The sequence below is a fragment of the Malaclemys terrapin genome, chromosome 3 (assembly GCF_027887155.1).
Source record: "Malaclemys terrapin pileata isolate rMalTer1 chromosome 3, rMalTer1.hap1, whole genome shotgun sequence".
In the NCBI taxonomy this organism is placed as follows: Eukaryota; Metazoa; Chordata; order Testudines; family Emydidae; genus Malaclemys; species Malaclemys terrapin.
In genome coordinates, this window is record NC_071507.1 from 91,038,517 (window position 1) to 91,060,636 (window position 22,120).

The 22,120-nt window shown below is 43.4% G+C and overlaps 1 protein-coding gene across 3 annotated transcripts in view; it reads right to left on the bottom strand.

Annotated features, from left to right (window-relative positions):
* TULP4 (TUB like protein 4) overlaps positions 1-22,120 on the bottom strand; it is a 258,811-nt gene that overhangs the window by 196,438 nt on the left and 40,253 nt on the right. For 2 of the 3 annotated variants that reach the window (XM_054022342.1, XM_054022343.1), the window contains exon 2: positions 9,291-11,543. In XM_054022342.1, the coding sequence (XP_053878317.1) occupies positions 9,291-9,542 (252 nt within the window). In that variant the 5' untranslated portion in view covers positions 9,543-11,543. Of the gene's footprint in view, positions 1-9,290; positions 11,544-12,244; positions 12,294-22,120 lie in introns of those variants that run through there. The other variant, XM_054022344.1, reaches the window with a different exon arrangement.

Sequence of the window (22,120 nt, forward strand, 5' to 3'; positions counted from 1 at the left end):
GAATTCAGATATGACGCGGTAAAGCAGCGCTCTGGAGTAGGCGGGGCTGCGCACTCCGGCGGATCAAAGCAAGTTTGATATAACATGGTTTCACCTATAACGCGGTAAGATTTGTTGGCTCCCGAGGGCAGGGTTATATTGGGGTAGAGGTGTACATGCATTGACAAAATAAAAATAGATAAATCACATCTCAAATTGGCAGTACAGAGACTCTAATACATAAGCCACTGACTATATAAACTAGAATTTTGGCTTAATACAACAAGCAGCAACCCACTAACCCCCCTCTTTTGTCACATAACTGCAGAAGTGCTAACTGGCCACTTCATGCATTAACTACTCATGCTAAACAATCTGTTACACCTTGTGTTTAGCTGTGACACTGAGGTTATGTCTACACTTACAGGAGCACACAAGTGTGTTGCTGTAGCACTTCAGTGTAGACACTCATTACAACAGGAGTTCTCCCATTACTGTAGCTAATCCACCTCTCCCAGAGGCAGTTGTCAGGTCAATGGAAGAATTCTAGCACTGTCTACACCAGAGGTTAGGTTGGCTTAACTACATTGCTCCAGGGTGTGGATTTTTCACAACCCTGACTGACAGAGCTAGGTCAACTTTACTTTTTAGTGTAGACCTGGTCTGAGTGCCTTTCCCAAACCTGGAGAAGAGCTCTGTGTATGCTCAAAAGCTTGTCTCTCTCACCAACAGAAGTTGGTCCAATAAAAGATATTACCTCAGCCACCTTGTCTCTCTCTATAAACAAGAACTGTTATAGTGCCTAATACAATGCCGTCCCAAGCCACTACTGTAATACAGATAAGAATAAATATTATTATGACAAAGCCAAATTTGGAACTATTTAATCAGCAGAATTTTGATTCTTTAGTACATATAATTTAGTAGCCTAGTTGTCTAAGGCAGCTGTGTTATATCATGCCACGGCTTAACTGGGTGTGCTATTTATATCATGGAGACTTTACTAATCTGACTATACACTACTCTAATCTAGTCTGTCACTCTACATTCTAATTTGTTTTATAATAAAAAAAATATTTATAATAAGCAGGCCAAATTCTATTCTTAATAAAACTGGTGTAAATCTGAAATAACTCTTTGGAAGGTAGTGGGATTTATGCTAGGCAACAGAGCAAAATTTGTCCCAGTACTGTATACAATAATCAACTCTGGGCTTATTTTATTTCTACAGCACATTTCATCTCCGTAACATGGAAAGAATTGAGAATATAATAAAAGGCATTATTTACTACAAGATAGTCTTTTGGCAAGTAATTCCAACTGGAGTATCTTGATTCAATTTTTACAGTTAAAACTGTAACTTGGTTGTGAACGTCCACAAACAAATGAAACAGTAGTTTCTTTGATTCAATCCTCTCTTTTCGCTCATTTTTGGGAGGCTAAAAAGGAAGGCTATTTCTGTTTAAAACAATACCTAAACCAAACATAATATTTATCTCTCTCCTAGAAGTTTAAACAGGCGCATAAAGATGCTGTCAGAAGTTAGTAGTTGGTTGCCCAGAGACAAGTGTCTATAAATTTTTTGTCTGTCCTAGAACAATCCCGCTATACTTGACAGGCAATTACTTTGCAATTACATTGTGAAGTGTTTATAGTTTTTAATGGGCATCTTATCCATTATCTTAATAATTACCATAGCTCATAAACCTCATTCCTCTGCCATTTGAATGCTCAATGTATTTTGTGTATATTTATATTCAAGACAAAGTTACATGAGGAGGTTAGAAGTGACCTTTATCATCAAAATTCTGAGAGCCAACACATCAGCAATCTGGTAGCAATCTTGCTAGTTTTATAGCTGGCTCCCTAATAAGCCTCCTTCAAACAAACAAGTACATTTTCTTTGAATATATTAGAACATCCATGACAAATAATGTATATTTCCCCAGTAACAAATCTTCATTGCCATTTAAGTGATAGAAAAAACCTCCAGGCACTGAAATCTTAAAAGGTACAATATGTATATTTCAACAATCAGATGCGAACAAAGGTTTCAGGTTCATTTACGGAAAAGCTGTTGAGTCTGACTCCAGTTCTAAAGTTCTTATTTAAGCAGAATCCATTATCTGCCAGTAAGAATTTTTTAACAACACTACTGCACAGTGAAATCTAAAGGGACAATGTCAACCTGCTTAAAAACAGTTATTTCTAAAACCTGATAATCCTATTCCTAAATCATATAAGCTCTCTACTTCCTCTCCTTGGATTCTTTTCCCCCAGTGCATAAAAATTAATTTTTTTTTAACATTTTTAAACCAAAAAATATTGACTAGGTGGCCAACAGTCCGCAGGAAATATGCTTTATATGCATGTACCGTAAAAGCAATTTCAAATCAACAAGGCAAAGCAGTGTTGCCAGCTCTTGTGATTTTATTGTGAGTCTACAGATATCCAGCGCTTTTCTTAAAGCCCCAGCTTTTTAAAAGGACATTTTTAACCCTCACATTTGCAGAGAAAAGATTGAAAATTTGACTTGAGTGCTTCCTAAAGGCTCAGAAACTAGGAGGCAAATAAAATTACTCAAAATGTTGTTGTTTTAAATTTTGTGATGGGGGGGAGACACCCAATTCTTTTTGAGCGCTTGAGATTGGGAATGCTGCATTAGGGCCTGCCTTATTGTCAGTTTGTGGGATCTCCTGCTGGCATACTAGGCCAAGGAGTCTAGCAATCGTGGAGACAATAGGTTAGCGCCTATATAGAATGTGGGAGCATCACACTCCCTTTCGTTCAGAGTCCCTTACTGGTGTGACTACAGCCTTAAGCTCCACGCTAAAGAGGATACTATCAATACAGGGAGAATTGTCTCTAGGTTCCAAAAAGAGATCCCTGGTGGTGGCAGTAGCAGCCAGAAAACATCTGAACTTGCAGAGGGAAGAGGTGAGAGATACAGAGTTTATGGGGGGGCTGAGGGAAATAGGCAAAGAGAAGCTGTAGAAATGTTAACATGCAGGGCGAGCGTGACGGGGGTAGAATTTTCTGAAGGGGACTGAAAGGCAAAAGCGGACCATGACTCAAGAAGAGGTCAAAAGACAGGAGGGGAAACGACACTTGGAGGGTGTCACACTGGACAAGAGATGAAGAGGAAGGGATTGGACCACATCCCTGGCGTTCACATGCTGCTCTCTGGGGGTGCGGACGGGGAATAACAGGATCGGTGCTGAGTTATTTAACAATTGGGGTGGGAGAAAATGAACAGAGCACAAGTTAACTCTCCTAATAAAAGGGCTTTGAAAAGTATTTGTTGCAACTGCAATGAGCAAGTCCAAGCCCATTACTGGGGAGGCCAGCTTGCTGAGAAGAAAGAGCATCGCCCCAGGTGACACCGGCAGCATGGAAACTTGACAGAAGAGAATGAAAACAGTTTCTAATGTGCTTTAATACGGAGTTTAAAAAATTAAAAACATTCCAGTCAGACTGTGGCTCCCCAGCAAGGTGCATGGCATGGAGAAGGCTCAGGGATCCCCTTCCCTGCCTCGACTACAATCCCAGAACTCATCCCTCCTGAGTGCAAGCACAGCACTACTGGTCACACCAAAAAGGCCACTGTGCCCACCTCCAGTGTCGGATCAGACACTTGAGCTGCTCCCCTACAAGTTCCCTCTCCATCCCCTCTGTCTCCAGAAGTGTTCGGTCTCTGCTTCTCTCCTGCTGAGCCAGAACAGCTCCAGGAATGAGCTGCTGGTCAAGGAGAGACCTTCCCTACTCCCCTGCCGCACATCTGAAACTTCTAGAGCCATAAGGCAGCCCTATGGTTCCTCCCAACTCCTCACTATTCACATCCTAGAACTGTTCTATCACTATTTGCAGGTTAGGATTGGTACCAACCATCCACCCTGTCAAGGGTTAGAAACTGTGTCATCTTTTCTTTTTAGTAACAGGACTAATGCTTGGGCTCAAAAATGCCAAATCTAGTTTTAGAAGGACAAGTTAAAAATTACATTCTGGTCTAACATTGGTAACAATAGATTAGAAGTAACACCTGCAATTATTAACACTGAATAACTGCAGAAAAAACTATTCTTCTCTCATTTTCGGTTTATTTACTTTCTGCATGAAACAGCCCTTTGGGAAGAGTCAATTTCCTTTCTGTTTGGGTCCTTCAAACAGCAAAAGGGGACAGAGATTTTTTTATTTTTATTTTTTTTTAGGATCGTATCCCTTTAAAATCTGAATATGAAAATACATTTCACGCTACAGTCCCGCTGAGCAGGGATTCTCTACTAATTCTCAAACCACTGGGGTGAGAAAACAGGTGCAGCTGTCTTTTTAAACTAGAATTTTAACTCCGATTTAAAGCCTCTCATGTGAAGTTAATTACTTCTGATATTTTGAAAAGGAATGAAAACAAACGAGTCGCCCTACTTTACTGAACACAAACAGCAATTTTTGACTAACGAAAGTGTAAGGTATTTAACATGTGGTCTGGATTCACTGCATGGGCATATACTTATCCTCACTATGTTTTAAAGTTCTATCACACTGGAATGTTATTTAACATACAAAAGTATGCTAAATGCTTTGAAATTCACTCTGCAGTTTGCATATTTGAAAAAGAAAAATGTACACACACAATACAAAACTATTTTAAAAGAATATAAGAACTACTGAACGCAAGGAAATTCACTAGCATCTCCTATACTAGGCACAATGGTGTGCATTAAGGACATGTCTATACACCAGCGTGAGTAGACAGACACATGCTAGCTCTGCTCGAGCTAGTGCACTAAAAATAGCAATGTGGCCACGGCAGCACAGAGTACAAGCCTGCCCGACCCCATGAGTACATATTTGGGTGGCTAGCCCAAGTCACCACCACACTGCTATTTTTAGTGCACTAGATCAAGCAGAGCTAGCATGCATCTGTCTTCCTGTGCTGAAGCATGCACCCTTCTGCTGTGTAGACACACCTTAAAGGAAGTAGCCACAGCAGCGCCTCTGTGGTCAGAATGGAACTGAAGGATATTCAACATGGTGCGTTTCAGACTCTTAGGGTGATATCCCACTGAAATCAATGGCAGTTTTGCCACTGAATTAAATGATGCCAGGATTTCACCCTTGGCCCTTAATTTACTATAGAAACAAAAGTAAGGATAGGATTTTCTGAAGTGCTCAGAGTTGGCCTAACACTGCTCCTACCAAAGTCAATGGTAAAACTCCCACAAGTCAATGGGAGCTGAGTTAGGTTAACACTGAGCAATCCAGAAAAATCTCACCATTAATTCCTTTCTGTTTCTTTAATACATTACATGTATGTCCATTTTAAGTTCCCTTTGTAGTGTCACTACCAGAGTAGTGTCAAGGAGCCTGGAGTAAGTGAGAATCAGGCCCGTAACCTTTATCCCAAGGTAACAAAAGCTGTCACAAAACAGACATTTGCACATGCTGACTTCTGAAACAAAATAAATGGGACCAGGCTATTTCATTATACACTTTTTTCTTATGCATCTGCAAAAACATTAATTGCTAGACAGAGTAAGATGGCAGCCACTCTGCAGTTTCAAATTCTAACAATTATCCTTAAATCTCCAGTTACCTTACAGTAGAAAATGTATAAAACACAGCCACGGCTCGCACCAAAGAGCCTTTCCATACCCAATTGTTGTTTGATTCCATGAGTCATTTAAGCAGCGAGTAAATCAGCCACCACTCTATGCACGTCAGTAACCTGTTACTGGAGACTCTCCCCTGGTAGTCACTCTCGTCACTAACAGGAATGTTAGGACAATCAGAAAGAGAACACTGGATACAAAAAAAGCAGGTTTTCAAATGAACATTTTCAATGATCATCAAAAATATCTCAAAGAACACAGCAATGGCATCCAGTTCCTCTATTCATTTAGCAACGGTCTCACGTGCTCCCCCAAAGCACACTATTATATTTACTTTCTCTACACTCCACTCCCTAAATAAAAAGCCTCAGAATTGAAACTTTGGGTCATTTGCTGTGCCAATAATACATTGTTGAAATTAATTATACCCAAATCAATAGCATTTGTCTATGTAGGTTTTCACCTCCTACACTCTATTCGTTACAGGAATCCATACATTTATAATTCAGTGCATAATATTAAAGCAGCAGTGCATGTCAGGAAGACAACAAACTTGACATACAGCACTAGCTTTATCCCAATGGGAGTATCTAGAAAAATGCCTATCACCACCATCGAGGAACAAGATGATACCCAAAGGGCTGGACAAGGGAATTCCCAATAACCATGCCTATGTATTAGAGGCTTAAACTTTAAGTCAATCCCTTCCCATCACACACACTTTGTGCATCAGTTGTAGGTTTAATTAGAGATACACGTACACAGTAGGATATGCCTCCAAAATCAGCAGTCAGCTCATTGTGTAAGGGGGAGGGAAGAGAAAGGATGATAGCATAAAAACGAGGAAAGAGAAGACAACATCTTGGAGCTGAGAGATTTCCAAACACTCCACAAGGCAGGGTTAATGTCACAGATTGCACCCTCAATCCTACTTGTATACTTGGGAAACCTCTTTTGCAGAAGGTTTCATACTACTTATTGCCATACATCAATTGAAGTAAAATCTTGCAATTAAAATTTATTCCAAATGTTTCATAAGTGTATATTAAAGATGTGAATATTTGGGGTATTTCCACAGTTTAACAATTTCATTTATTTAAAAAGTGGAACTAAAGAAGTCTAACTTGATAGAAAAGTTATTTTCTATAAATATTTTTGAATCATCCTATAGAATTTAATAGAGTAGTATAGTCCTGCTGTAGGCTAGGTAAAAAACCCTAAAAAAACCACAACCTACTATAGTAAAGTTCTCATTCTCCATTCTATCCTATAGCTTTTTAGGATAATATCTGTAGAGCCCTATTGGTTTTATCCCTAGGAAATTAGATAGAATTTTCCAATAGAGTAAAATTAAAGAAGGCCAAATGCAGCAAATCTGGCACAGAAGTTCCCATGCTAGCCAAGCCCAGAGAGGCAGCTTTTGTTACACTAGCATTCGGGGTACTAGGCCAGCAGGAGCTTCTAAGGACAGCCACTGAATCAACAGAATCCTAGCTGCCCAAAGCCACTTTCTTCTCAGTTTCCGGTTAGGACCAGGCACTTCTAGTGCTGCTCTGCCCCATTTTGTAACTCTAAACATAGAAATGGAGCCAGGGCCGCCTAGAAGATTCAGGGGGCCTGGGGCAAAACGGGGGAGCGGACATAAAAAAAGGCGCCACCCGCTGTGGCACTTGTATTCACCGGGCAGCGCTCTGAGTCTGCGGCAGCGGTGGGTCCTTCACTTGCTCCGCATCTTCAGCAGTACTGAAGGATCAGCCGCCAAAATGCCGCCGAAGACCCGGACCGCCGCCGGGTGAGTAAAAATTAAAAAGGTGCCTATAGCCAGGAAAGGGATTCTCGGCCAGGGCTCGCAGGGCCCCTGTGGGGCCTGGGGCAAATTGCCCCACTTCCCCACCCCGGACGGCCCTGAATGGAGCTATGGACTATATGCACTCCCAGAACCTGGTCATTTGCTCAACTTCCAGCACCAGAGATCTCTGCCATTATTTGCACAAGCACAAACCCAAAGGCAAACCGGGCCCAACATGTTTAAGATCCCAAATAAGAAAAATTACAAAGAAAACATGTTAATTTTATTTGTGAGATTCTGTAGTGCCCAATTATAGGTAATTGGGAGAATGTGCTACTGTTACTACAGCTACAATCAAAGTCAAACAGCCCAGAAACCCAGAAAGAAAATACTCCACCACAGCCACTTGGGCAAACAAAGGAAAAATGGCCAAAGGAATGGAGGAGGAGGGGGGGAGAAGTGTGTTCTTCATTATACTGGTACAGATCAAGGCCTAGTCCCAGGTTTCCACATTTGCTCTTGAACAACTGGACTTCACTGTCCACAAAATACAATGTCCTGCACTGTTTCAAGTGTACCCTTTGTGCAGCAAGGGACAACTCAGAAGAAAGATGGAGAAGGAGAAAACGTGGGTAGTAGAAGTGCTTTTCATACAGCATGTTAAAAATATAAAACATATTTGTAATTGAAGGCCATATGCATGAGCACACAGAGAGAGCTATGGGCCTCAAACCAAAATCCTGGATACAAACACCCCCCAGACTTGCTCCAGACTTTATGGTTCAGCCCCCATCTCTACATGTGTTAATGATTTGCAATCTTAAATCTTTTAACTTGTATTTAAAAGAACATAGTCATTCACCTTTACACACTAATAAGCACAAAAGATTATGTGAGTTCAATCTTCTAAGACACTTCTGTCAAAAGAGCAGTGCATATTAGAGCTAAAGTTAACAAGTATCACTAAGAACAGTTAAAATAGTATAATATCTTGGATTTTAGATATAGGAAATAATTTGTTAGGTGGAACTGTACTGTAGAGTGAAGTTTCCAATTCCAGCAGATATTAGCCAGTGGACACTTCCTGCTGTTACCTAATCAAAAAACAGGATTAATCTATAATCAAAAGCTCTCAACACTTTACACTCCAATCTTTGTATCCACCCTTGGGCATCAGTGGCCCATGCCATGCCATTTCCCCAGCAGGGACTGCATGAGGCAGGATGAAGTGGCACAAATAAGTGCCAGAAAGAGTGGTGTTTCAGTTGTGCATTCCCAACCAAAAATACCCCTTTAACAAAAAATAAATGCAAAAATCCCAGGGCCACTAGAGTAAGGGTGATGCTCTCCATCCTGGAATTACATGAAATTACCGCAGAGCATCTCTGCATGATTCTGGACAACCCATCTATCTTCCACCACCAGTTGGGTGTTTTGTGAAGTCCCCAGTCATCATCTCTCACTCAAGCCTGCTGCAGGGCACTTTGGTTTGTAGTTTCTAGGAGAGAGCCACGCTCCATCCTCAATAGCTTTCCTTTTCACTAGGCTACTAAGCAAGAGTTTAACATTATGTAACGCACCACTACCACAGCCTTTAAATCCACCACAGTCTATTTATTGAACTAGCCTAGGGATTAAAATACACTGGGAGAAGGAGGAGGAGAAAGGAGCAAACAAAAATAAATTCATTCCTTGCAGTATCCCAAGACCTTTTCTCTCCATGGGCCTAATCCAAAAATCCACTGAAGGCACTGGAAAGTCTTCCACTGACTCCAATGGGATTTGGTTCAGGCCCCAAGTCTCCAACCCTGTCATGCCAAATTTTAAGCAGAAATGCTGCATCCTCTATTTAACTTCTGCTGCCGAGGCTAGCTTTAAATTTAAGCCTTACATGTGAAATGTAGTTCCCTTACCTCGCTGTTGTGTCCCCTCAGGTTGAAGTTGATTCTCTGAGGGGTGTTCCGGTCTCTCCGACAATGACTGGAGGTGAAAGTCACTCCGACAACTCCTCTGCCATTGCCTGTTGCCAGCCAGCCTTCTTCATAGTACCGCCTCCTGCACACTGGTTTCTCCTTCTCACTTTTGGGAACTCTACCTTTCCAGGAGAGGCAGAGGATGTTGGAATCGCTGCAGAGAACAGGCCCATGTTCCACTGCTGCATACATGCTTTTTTTTATCTTTAATTGTTGACATAAGAAAGTAATATGTCCAGTGCACAAAATTTAAATCTATTTTTTTATTGATAAGACTGATCTGGGATAGATCATTGGAGGGGAGAACACGGATCAGTGTTTATAAATATCCACCAAATGCATAGTGAAAAATTCTTCTATAAAAGACAATGGCAGTTGGCTAAGAAAAAGTAACACTTAAAAAAAAAATCAAGTTCCTTTTGTCTTTGAGTCATTAGAGTGAGGGTGCACTTATCCTTTGGAGAAACAGCTACTTCATAAGAGGCGCTCAAGAAGTGGTAAGTCGTCTTTTTGCTCAATTTGATATAATCTTTATACAGCCTGAGATTCCAGTTTAGCGTAATGCAATTCCAGAGACAAAGAGTTGCAAACGTGTAGATTTCAAGTAACTTAAGGCTTTAAGATTTCCTCCAGTCAGATTTTCTTCAAAAGTTCAGTCGCAGAAATTTAAACACGCACACACATATACATGTAGATATATATGACATTCATCTTTCCCAAGCTGCCCTCTGACATAACTTCTCCACCAAGCGAATTTCTGCTGCTAAAGCTGAAAGAGATTGCATAAAGGGAAAAAAAGGCACACAAACCGTGCGAAACAACAGATCCGAGCTTGTGCAGGCACCACCGTGCCAGGCCAGATGGGAAATCCCTCTCGGTACTAATCTACTCGGTGGATTCAATGGTTTTTGCAATCCAAAGACAGTCCTATTTTCATTGCAGCTCTTTTTTCCACCAGAGACCCAACACAACCTGAACTGTTTATCATGCTATCTCGCCTGCTTTCCCACTTCTCGCTGCCACACAGGCATGAAAAAGAAAACCCCTTTTCATTTAGCAGAATCAAAAATCCTCTAAAGCTTTTAGAGCAGATAAGTTTGCCTCAGGTGAACCATGAAATTCTCGCTCCTACAGAATAGGGCTGCACGTCAGGCTGTTTTTCCTTTTACTTTTCCCTTTTTCCTGCTACAAAAGATTCAGACTTTTCACCCTGGTGCAAAAACAAGTGCCAAAATTAAAGCATGTCAAGAAAGCACTCATTTGCAAACCTTCTAGGATTCGAGGAAGGAAGAAAAATAATCAACAAAAAAAAGAGGAGCAGCACTAGAAATCTGACTTCCCAGTTTCACTATTTCCCTAGATATTTTCCTTCCTTGTTTGATGGGCTCCTTCCTTCTTGAGGCTTGTCTAGAGCTCAGATTCATAGTTCCAAAAGACCACATTTGCAGCTGTACATGAAGGAAACATACGTAGTATTCTGATGGTTTTAGATGAATAACATTTATGAGTTTATACCATACTAAGCAGAAAGAGAAAAGAAAAGGAAGGGACAAAGTACGTTCAATGACCTGGTTAACTCAATACAGAGGATGAGGTTTGTCAGTTCAATGCCCAAACTTGTCCCATTGTTTCTAAACTTACTTTCTTCCAGTCATTACCACACAATAAATGGTCACTATTTATTAGTCCAGTACATTAAACTCAATTAAAGTTTACTGAGCTCAATGCAAAAAATGTGCCAAAGACAGTTCATTGTTCCTTTTGCAATATCTAAGTCAGTTTCCTCCCCACACTGCCTCTCAATTATTCCTTTAGATTGTGGAGGTATTTGTGAGGTTTGTTCTGTGGCAGAGGGTGTTCTTTCTTCCTCTTCTTGCAAACCTTTTTCACCCGTGAAGACCATGTGGAAAGCGGACCATTAGTGGCAGGTGTCTTTCCATGGGCTCTTGATCCCTGTGCTGTCAAGTTCCTCCATCTGGTTCTTAAGTTAATTTTCATCAATTGCGAAACTCCCAGGAGCATGCAAGAACAAGTCAGCGTGGCTATGGAAATATGTGGGTATATACATACACACGGTGTACACAAGGTCACTCAACCTGGTACTTGGAACTGCATCTACCTTTTCAGCTTCACTATGGTAGTCTAATAAGATGTCTATTTTTCAAAGCCTTAACATCCTGGATTCTTCCAATTCTGTAAAACAAAGCACACACAAAAAAGACAGTGTAAAAACAAGACTGCAAAACAACGTAGTTTGAGATATATATGAGAGCTATTGTGGCAGTGATTCAGCATAATGATTCAATATTTTATATGTATATAGCTTTTTTCATTCCAAAGGATCACAAACATTTTCACAGTCTACACACATCCAAAACCTAATAAAATGCAACCAGATCTGGAATGGAGAGGGAGCAATTAACTACTGCACAGCATACTGCACCACAGTTGGGGAAAGGGGAAATTTGGGGGAAGAAGGGGGGAAGAACAAGGTTACTCCCACTCTTACAATAAAGATCCTATGACTCTTTTGTAAGTGCAGAGGAGACAGAAGTAGGGTTTTTAAAAAGGTATCGCCTGTAAGAGACACACAATAAACTACATTGCACAATACTCCATTTATCTGCCTCCAAAAAATGAAGGAGTGATTTGGTCCCACTGGGACTGAATCCTGTCAGGAAATCTGAGTATTCCCCAAACAGGATGCCTAGAACTTCAGGTAAATATTCATGAGTTTTAAAGACAACTGATGTCTTGAACTAAAAAGGGTCAGATACCACCAAACAAATATACATTTGAATTGGGGGCGGGGGAAGAACCAAGCAATTCAATTCAGTTTTATAAAAGATGAGCATAACTATAAGATAAAAGAAGAACAGGAGTACTTGTGGCACCTTAACCTTAACTTGTGGCTTCTTTTTGCGGATACAGACTAACACGGCTGCTACTCTGAAACCTATAAGATAAAAGGCATGTGTTTAACATACATTTAAAAGTTAGTGTCCACACTAATTTTGTCCTCTTTTTGGTTCAGTATTCCATTAAAGAAAGTATTACAGCTGCAAAGATAGTCTTGCCTACACTACACACTAAACCAGTGGTTCTCAACCCGTGGCCTGTGGGTCAGTGGTGGCCCAATCAGCATAGAACTGCGGCCCACGTAACATCCTCAGGGTGACACAGGTAGCATTGGATGTGGCCCATGGAACACATTGTGGGCCACATATGTAGGGCTGCCAACTAATTGCACAAAACCGAACACCCCTGCCCCGCCCCTTCTGAGGCCCCGCCGTGCTCCTTCTCCAAGGCCCCCTCCCTCCACTCACTCCATCTCCCATCCCTCCCCCACCCTCACTCATTTTCACTGGACTGGGACAGGGGGTTGGGGTGCAGGGGGAGGTGAGGGCTCCCTTTTTGATCGGGCATTCCAGTCAAAAAACAGAGGCCTGGCAACCCTATGCATATGTGGACCACAATGGTAAATAGGTTGAGAACCACTGCACTAAACTGTGCTAACACCACATTTAGAACAATTGCCATTAATGGGGTCTAGCACAGATACATGAGAGTCAACAGTGTCTGGCAAAGAGTTTATAAATCCATGCCTTGGACAACCTGGTGAGGAGGTGGAGTAGTTTACAACACAATTTAGCTAGCATGCTTCTTAGGAAATAGTCTGTTCATGCCAGTCGGGAAGACAGTACCAGAACCTGCCTAGCAACAACTGGTCTAAAAGTGGTGGTTGCTAACATTTTTTTCATAATAGCATGGTAAGGATTTAAAAAAAAAAAAACACACACTTTATGTTTTCTCAATTTACAGTGCTCCTGAACTAGATGCTGAATGAACTTGGCATTGAAGAATAACTCAAATCAGAATTTCGATAGCAATGGCTTCAGAGAGAAACTCTCTGCTTGTACTGTAAACAATCCTGATCCTTGAAATCATGAATCAGAGCTGTTAGCTGCATCCCCTGCCAGGCTCTTCCTAACAGATAACAGATTTAAATTCAACAGTATTCCCTTTGCCTTGTCTTCAGTTGACAGCAGGGGCCTGTACTATGATGCAGGTCTTAACAGATCATACTGGCAGACAACAGAACTGCTTTTAATATGCTGCAAAGGGTGTCATTGAAACATCAATAACAGAGACACGAATAACACTTATGATAGCAATTGTTTGAACTGCATGAATAGCATGTTTTTAAAAGGGGACTTTCAAAACCACAGACAAGCATACATAGCTTTGCACAGGTTTTTCATATAATTTCTTGTCTGCTACTTACCAAAATTAATAGTTTTGTTTTTTTGAAATGACTCACTCCCCTGCTCCCCCATAGTTTTTCCCATTTGATTCCACAGTTAAGTAACAAGGCTGACTTTGTATCATCTCTTCCATGGCTACAAACCCATGCCCAATGTTATATAAAAGATTCTGACTTCATTAGAAAATCAAGCAGAAGGAACAGTTGAACTGCAAGGCAGAAATAAAAATAACTGAAATAATTGCAAAGGGGATACAACAAGTGATTACTCAAGTACATTTTTCTTAACAACAGTGGTTACTTCTGTAGCAGGAAAGTCTATCTATAAAATCTATGTGTAGCAGAATTACACACACACACTCTCTCTCTCTCTAACTCAAAAGTTAGGAAACACCAGAACTCAGGTTGCCTGCATGACCTTCATTCAGCTCCTTTGTAGGTATGCATTGTGATGCAGTTTTTAATTACATGACCACATACTATTTGTTCCCAAAGGACTTCTGCCTCATTTAGTGCGCGCACACACACGCACACTCACTCAGCTCCATTGCCCACTCCCCTGCTCCTGCCTCTCTCCCCCGTGCTTATCTCTATCATTCCCTCTTAGGGTTGCCAAGTGTCCAGTTTTCAACCGAAATGCCAAATCAAAAAGGGACCCTGGTGGTTCCAGTCAGCACCACCGACCGAGCCATTAAAAGTCTGGTCGGTGGCGCAGCAGAGACCCGGGGCTAAGGAAGGCTCCCCATACCTACCATGGCTCTGTGCGGCTCCCGGAAGCAACTGCCAGGTCCCTGCGGTCCCTAGGCACTGGATCAACCAGGGAGGCTCTGCACGCTGCCCCCACCCACAGGGCCAGCTCCACAGCTCCCATTGACTGGGAACCACGACCAATGGGCGCTGCGGGGGCCCAGCACCTATGGGCGTGAAGTAGAGTGACCAGACAGCAAGTGTGAAAAATCAGGACGGGGGTGGGGGGGTAATAGGCATCTATATAAGATAAAGTCCCAAATATCGGGACTGTCCCTATAAAATCGAGACATCTGGTCACCCTAGCGCAAAGGCAGCGCACACAGCCGCCTGGCTGCCCATGCGCCTAGATGCTGCCGGGGCCTGGCAACCGCTTCCTCAGAGCCACAGTTAGCGCTGCCAAGATCCTGCTCCCTGAACCCCTGGGCCAGCCCAGAGCCCCCTCCTGTTCCCCAACCCCCTCAACCTGTCCACTCCCCAACCCCAGCCGTCCCTCCCCCCCCCAATCCCCTGGCCCAGCCTAGAGCCCCCTCCTTCACTCCAAATCCCTCATCCCCGGCCCCACCCCCATCTGGAACCCTCACCCCCACATACACACACCCCAACCCCACCCCAGAGTCCCTTCCCACACTCCAAACCCCTCATTCCCAGTCCCACCTGAGCCCACACCCCCAGTTGGAATCCTCAACCCCCTGCATCCCAACCCTCTGCCCCAGCTTTAAGCCCCCTCCTGCACTCCAAACTCCTCATTCCCAGCCCCACCCCAGAGCCCACACCACCAGCCAGCACCCACACCCCTTCCCGCACACTAAACCCCTCGGACCCAGCCCAGAGCACCTCCCAGCACCCCAGAGCCTGCACCCCCAGCCAGAGCCCTCACCTCCCTACCATGCCCCAACCTCCTGCGCTAGCCCAGTGAAAGTGAGTGAGAGTGGGGAAGAGCAAATGATGGAGGGAGGAGGGATGGAGCGAGCGGGGGCCTCAGAAAAGGGGCAAGGCATGGGCGGGGCCTCAGAGGTGAGCCAGGGGTGTTCAGTTTTGTGTGATTAGAAAGTTAGCAACCCTACTGTCCCTGCCCTCTGCACCCTTCTGCTCCCACCACATCCTTCCTTCCTGGCTCCTGCTCCTGGCCTCTTTCCTCTCCTCCATGGCTCCTATTCTCTCATACACATTTCATCCCTATTCCCCCTCCCCCATTCCTCAATCCTCAGCATTGAGTCAGGTAGCTTCTTCTTTGGCACCAACCAGCTGGGAGGACACTGACAGCACAGAAGTGCCCCTTTTTTCAGTTCCAGTGCCTGGAGCCTCAGTAGCCCAGAAGAGCAATTCCAGGGTAAGTCTTGCTCAGCCTCTGCCGCCCTGGGCATAGAGCTTGCTCAGCTGCTCTGTGGGGATGATACATACGCAGTCTGGTCGTACATAGAAGCTATGAGGGGCTGGAACACTATCAATACAGACAGAGAATTTAGCTGTCAAACTCCAGGTCTCTACTCAGTATGTAAGATCAGTGACTTTTCAGATGCTCATAGGAGACCAAAATTTTGGAAATTTTTCAGGAGCACAGAAATCCCTGACAGTAAAGTCACCCTGATGCTGAATTTTAAGCCTCTGCTCCAAAGTACTGAGGTGCTACAATGGCTCAGTGGAACAGCTGTAAGAATCTGAATTGGGTTTTTTTTGTGTTGGTGGTGGGTTTTTTATTTAATTACTTTTTAAAGATTGGGGGGAGGAAAGCTTTTTTCCCTAACCTCATTCTCCAGAATGGCTCAACTGTTTCAGCTGAACCTTTCCAAATATTCAGCTGCAGGCAGACGCCAGCATGGAAAATTTCACTACAAATGTTTAAATATATAAGCAACTGAGAACAGGGTCTCACATTGGAAAGTGTTGGGTATCCTTAACTATAAGAATCACTACTTGTTCCATCTATAATAAAAAGCCACAGCATGTACTCCAGCTAGAGATTTTCATCTTTGGTCTCAAAGTATTTTCTCTCATCCTGGTCAAACATCAGTGCTTAGAAAAGTTTACTGGTCCTGAAAATATTTATACTTTCTAGCACTAGCAGGTGTGGTAGAAGTGTAATTGAATATTTGTACCTTCCCTCTGGCTCCCTCCCTAACAAAGTCTCGGATACTGTGAGTCTCATGGTGATGATGTAACATCTACAGTTACCCAGCGAAACATCTACAGTCATCAGACTGGGGAGGGAAAAGCGAAGTCCAATATTTTCTCCACTTGAATTTGTTGGGCCACTTTAGCACTTCATGAACGTCTTGTGTCTCTCTCTCCTTTCTAAGAGTAAATAAAGATTTTAACATCAAGATCTGGCTTTTCTTTCCTTTTTTAGGGCCAAACTACTGAGCATTTCTATCTCCCAATTGCTTCCATTAACTTGTACAAACTATCAGTATTAAGCAGAGTTGGACACCCAGAAAAATATTCACTTCCTTTCATGCATCTTTCATCAAGCTCTCTCTCTTTTGTCAACACAAAGAAGTCATGCACAGCCAAGTGCATGGATACTGCAGCGAGCTCAACACCACTTTACATTTCACAGCTCCCAACCTGTAGGGCTTCAAAGTAAGAGCTTGTTTACACTTAAAACACTCTACCTCCTCAGTGTAGAGACTACCTACTCCAAAGGGAGAAATTCTTCCGTCGGCATCGGTAATCCACCTCCTTGAGAAGCAGTAGCTAGGACGATGGAAGAATTCTTCTGTCGACCTAGCGCTGTCTACACAGGGACTTAGGTCAGCTTAACTACGCCACTCAGAGGTGTGGGTTTTTCACACCCCGACCAATGTCATTAAACCGACCTAATTTTCAAGTGTTGACCAGGCCTAAGTCTCTTAAGATGAGGCAAAAAGATATGGAAAAGTACACAGAAAGAGAATTAAAGGGAATGCATGGTATTCTTAAAACTATAGCTGCTAAACAAAAAGATTCGTGGCCTGAATTTCTGAACACAATACGAGCTGCAAATTCTCAACATCTTTGAAAGTCAGGCCATCGGATTCCAGGATCCTCAAACCTGATCGAATTCTCTTCCTGCCATGCTAATTTTCTCAAGAATCCAATGCAACAGCAGCTTGTAAGAATTCCCTTCACAATCTCAGTGTGAAGAAACACATCACAGATCCACAGAATTTCTTACAACCCTTCCTTACAAAAACAGGATACAATCCAGGCCTTTACACAATGGGGACTGGAAGGGCTCAATCACAAGGAATGCAGGATTCAGGCCACAGTGTGTTCACTTAAAAGAATATCAGGTTAAGTATATTTCTTTAAAGGAATCAAAACTTCTTGTTATTAACATTAGATTATTAAAACAATGGGTTTTTTTTAAATCAATTTATGTTTCATTTATATATTTAATTTCTCTCAGTTTGGGCAATGAAAATCAAGTGCATTTTCATGAGGATGGCAAAACACACAACCCTAACAAAGGCAAGCCTCCTGCCAAATTTCAAGTCCTTGTTCCAAAGCTTGGAGACACCAGAGCTCCTTAAAGAAAAGGTCATCAAAACTTTTTTTTTTTTTTTTTATACAAGGGCAAAACAATGCATTTCTTAGGAAAGGTTCAACTGTTTTAGCTGAAATTTTCCAGAAATGTTCAGCTTGAGGCAGACACCCGGCATGAAAAATTTTGGCCCTAACAGATAAAGCTTGGCACAACTATAAGCAACTGAAAACAGGGTTATAGAACAGGAAGTGTTGAACAACCTTAATTAATGGGCAGCATTACCACCTCCTTGACTATAATGCTGTGTATAGTCACTGTAACAGCAACATTCAAATTATAAATTAGAAGCAAGAGACTAAGTTAATACAATGTTAAAGTTAGATTTCTAACACAGAAGGCAAGAAATGACATCTTACAGTTCTCAGGGCAGCACTAGTTTGCTTACATTGTACATTCTGGAGCAAAGATAACCTCTCCATAATTAATGTTTCAGCTACATTTCTCTTAAAAAACTAGTTTTATACGGCATCTAACCTCTGCATACGCAGATAAATAGGCTTGAAATCTGGCATGGCAGACTTCATGAGGAAAATTTTAGGCCATTTGAACAAAGGGTTCTCAAAACATAGCACCCAACCTTTTCAAAGTTCCAGAGGTTCCAGAGGCAGCTAGCCAGCTTCCTTCCCAGTTGCTTGTCACCCCCGCCACCCACAACCCAGGGATGTGTGGGCGGGAGGGAGAAATGTGTGTGAAGAAAACAGCCGTGTTACACTCTTACTCACACCCCTGCTGGGAGGGGGAGTATGTGAGTGAGAGAGAGAGAGAAAGAAAAACAGCACCCACCCCCGTCCGGGGAAGAGGGGGGTAAAAACAGCACCCACGGCTTACAGGAAAGCAGCGCAGACACCAGTGCTGTTCCTGCTCCAGCTGCCTTGGGCTGGCAGTGGGGGCTCACAGCTTTGCCTGCGAATCTCAATCTTCAACTCCTAGCTGTAAATGGGTGCCCCATGCATGGGGATGGGAGCAGGGGTGGGGACAGGCAGCCCAGATGTGCCTACCTTTAAGCTGCAATACAGGCACAGTACAGTAAGTCTTTGTCTTTTTTTGGGGGTGAGGGGTGTCTCCACTGATGCCTGATTGGTTACTTCTGGTTTCACATGGTGTCCAGTTGACCAGTCAGTCCCAAATTCTGGTGTTCGTATCTTTGAGGTTCTACTGTATCATATAGTATCCCACTGAGCCATGGAGGTGTCCTTAATGGAAACAAGCAAGTACAAACCTATCTAACAGCACGCAAGAGGCTAAGTTTATTAACAGAAATGGTAACTTGATGGTGCTTCTTGTTTTTGATGTGACAACCATGTCTTGGGCTAATTACTGTACATTTAGAAAATGGAGATCAGGGTATTGATTTCAGCTTCTGGGTTTATTTAGTCCAAGTCACAGTTATTAAAGAGCTAACAGTAACCATCATATTATTACAATGACATATTCACATTTAAAAAGAAAAATTCAATAAAATTAATTGAAGCCTAAAAAGGTAACATTTAAGACCAACAAGACAATAAAATTGAAAACTCATTTAGAATTTTTTTATGAAAAAGGTATATTTTCTTGCAAATGGACATCTCTTTTTCCAACCAGCCCTAACACATTTCTTTTTCACACATTCCCTTTAATTATCTCCCCTTGATCACTCGCCTCACTTATTTCATGACTTCTCCTCTACTTGCCTCCCATTATGTTGCAGCACAAGTCCCATCATAACTGCAAAATAAATAAATAAATTATATATAAACACTGTTTTGTAGTTTAGTTGGGAGTGAATGGGGATTCTAAACAAAACAATGAAAACACAAATATCTGGGGACAAGAACTTCATTAGCCTGTAGAAAGGGAAGGGAATACAGCAGGAGGAGGGAGGTTAATGATGCTTGATTTCTGGTTTGTGTGTTACACTTTCCCTTAGTAGTCTGCCAGACCCATTTCTTTGCTTTCTACTAGTATACTTTTTTCTTCTTTCGGGTAAATTTGAGAGGTTTCTTCCTCTTTCTACTAAGGCTATGTCTACACTACAGACCTTACAGCTGTGGTGCTGTAAGGTCTTCCGTGTAGCCACTCTATGCTAGCAAGAGAGAGTGCTCCTGCCAATATAGTATTATCCACACCAGAGCTTGTTTCAGTGAAACTTATGTTGGTCGGGGGGAGGTGTTTTTCTACACCCCAACCAACAAAAGAGCTAGTGTAGACGTAGCCTGAGGCAGCACCTTCACTGTTCGCAAATGGCCTGAAAATTCGGGGATATGAGACAGCCAGCCAAGTACAGGAGCTAAATCAGAGTTAGGCCTTGTCTACACTACGAGAGTAGTTCGATTTTACTTAAATCGAATTTTTGGAATCGATATTGCAAAGTCGAACGTGTGTGTCCACACTAAGGACAGTAATTCGACTTTGTGAGTCCACACTAACGGGGAAAGCGTCGACATTGGAAGTGGTGCACTGTGGTCAGCTATCCCACAGTTCCCGGAGTCCCCGCTGCCCATTGGAATTCTGGGTGGAGCCGCAAATGCCTTCTGGGTAAAAAAAATGTGTCCAGGGTGCTTTTGGGTAACTCTCGTCATCCGTCCATCACTCCCGCCCTCCCTCCCTGAAAGCGCCGGCGGGAAATCAGTTCGCGCACTTTTCTAGTCAGTGACAGCGCGGACGCCACAGCACTGCGAGCATGGAGCCTGCTGCAACCATCACTGCAGTTGTGGCCGCTCTCAACGCCTCGCAACTTATCATACACCTTTCCCTGAGGCAGATGCAGAAAAGTCAGGCGAGGAGGCTACGTCAACGCGGTGATGGCCTGAAGTCTGAGAGTAGCACAGACCTCTCAGAAAGCAGGGGACCCAGCGCCGAGAACATCACGGTGGCAATGGGTCATGTTGATGCCGTGGAAAGGAGATTCTGGGCACGGGAAACAAGCACTGAGTGGTGGGACCGCATAGTGCTGCAGGTCTGGGATGAATCCCAGTGGCTGCGAAACTTTCGCATGCGGAAGGGAACTTTCCTGGAACTTTGTGAGTTGCTGTCCCCTGCCCTGAAGCGCAATGACACCCGGATGCGAGCAGCCCTGACTGTCCAGAAGCGAGTGGCCATAGCCCTGTGGAAGCTTGCAACGCCAGACAGCTACCGGTCAGTCGCGAACCAGTTTGGGGTGGGCAAATCTACCGTGGGGGTTGTTGTGATGCAAGTAGCCAAGGCAATCGTTGATGTACTGCTGCCAAAGGTAGTGACCCTGGGAAACGTGGAGGCCATCATAGATGGCTTCGCAGCGATGGGATTCCCAAACTGCGGTGGGGCCATAGATGGAACTCACATCCCTATCCTGGCACCGGAACACCAGGCCAGCCAGTACATTAACAGAAAGGGATACTTTTCCATGGTGCTGCAAGCACTGGTGGACCACAGGGGACGTTTTACCAACATCTACGTGGGATGGCCGGGCAAGGTTCATGACGCTCGTGTTTTCAGGAACTCTGGTCTGTTTAGACGGCTGCAGCAAGGTATTTACTTCCCGGACCACAAAATAACTCTTGGGGATGTGGAGATGCCTATAGTCATCCTCGGGGACCCAGCCTACCCGCTAATGCCCTGGCTCATGAAGCCCTATACTGGCGCCCTGGACACTGAAAAAGAACTCTTCAACTACCGGCTGAGCAAGTGCAGAATGGTGGTGGAGTGTGCTTTTGGACGTCTCAAGGGGAGATGGAGAAGCTTACTGACTCGCTGTGATCTCAGCGAAACCAATATCCCCATTGTTATTGCAGCTTGCTGTGTGCTCCACAATCTCTGTGAGAGCAAGGGGGAGACCTTTATGGCGGGGTGGGAGGTTGAGGAAAATAGCCTGGCTGCTGATTACTCACAGCCAGACAGCCGGGCGATTAGAAGAGACCAGCGGGAAGCGCTGTGCATCCGGAAGGCTTTGAAAGCAAAGTTCCTGAGTGAGCAGGGTAACCTGTGACTTTAAAGTTTGTGTATTGAGAAGCTAAACCTGCCCCCGTTTCTTTACCCAGTTAATGTTGACTATCCTATCCAGTTACATACCCCCTTCACCCCACTTCCAACACACGTTTCAAAATAAAAATAGTTCTACTTTGTTAAAGCACACCGTTTTCTTTAATACTGTATTCGCGGGAATTTTTTAAAACTGGGACGCAGACTGTGGTGCGGAGCGGGTGTACTGTAGTGGCGCGAATGCAGCTTCTAAACTCAAGGATTGACAGGCTCCGCTGCGGTGGGATGGTT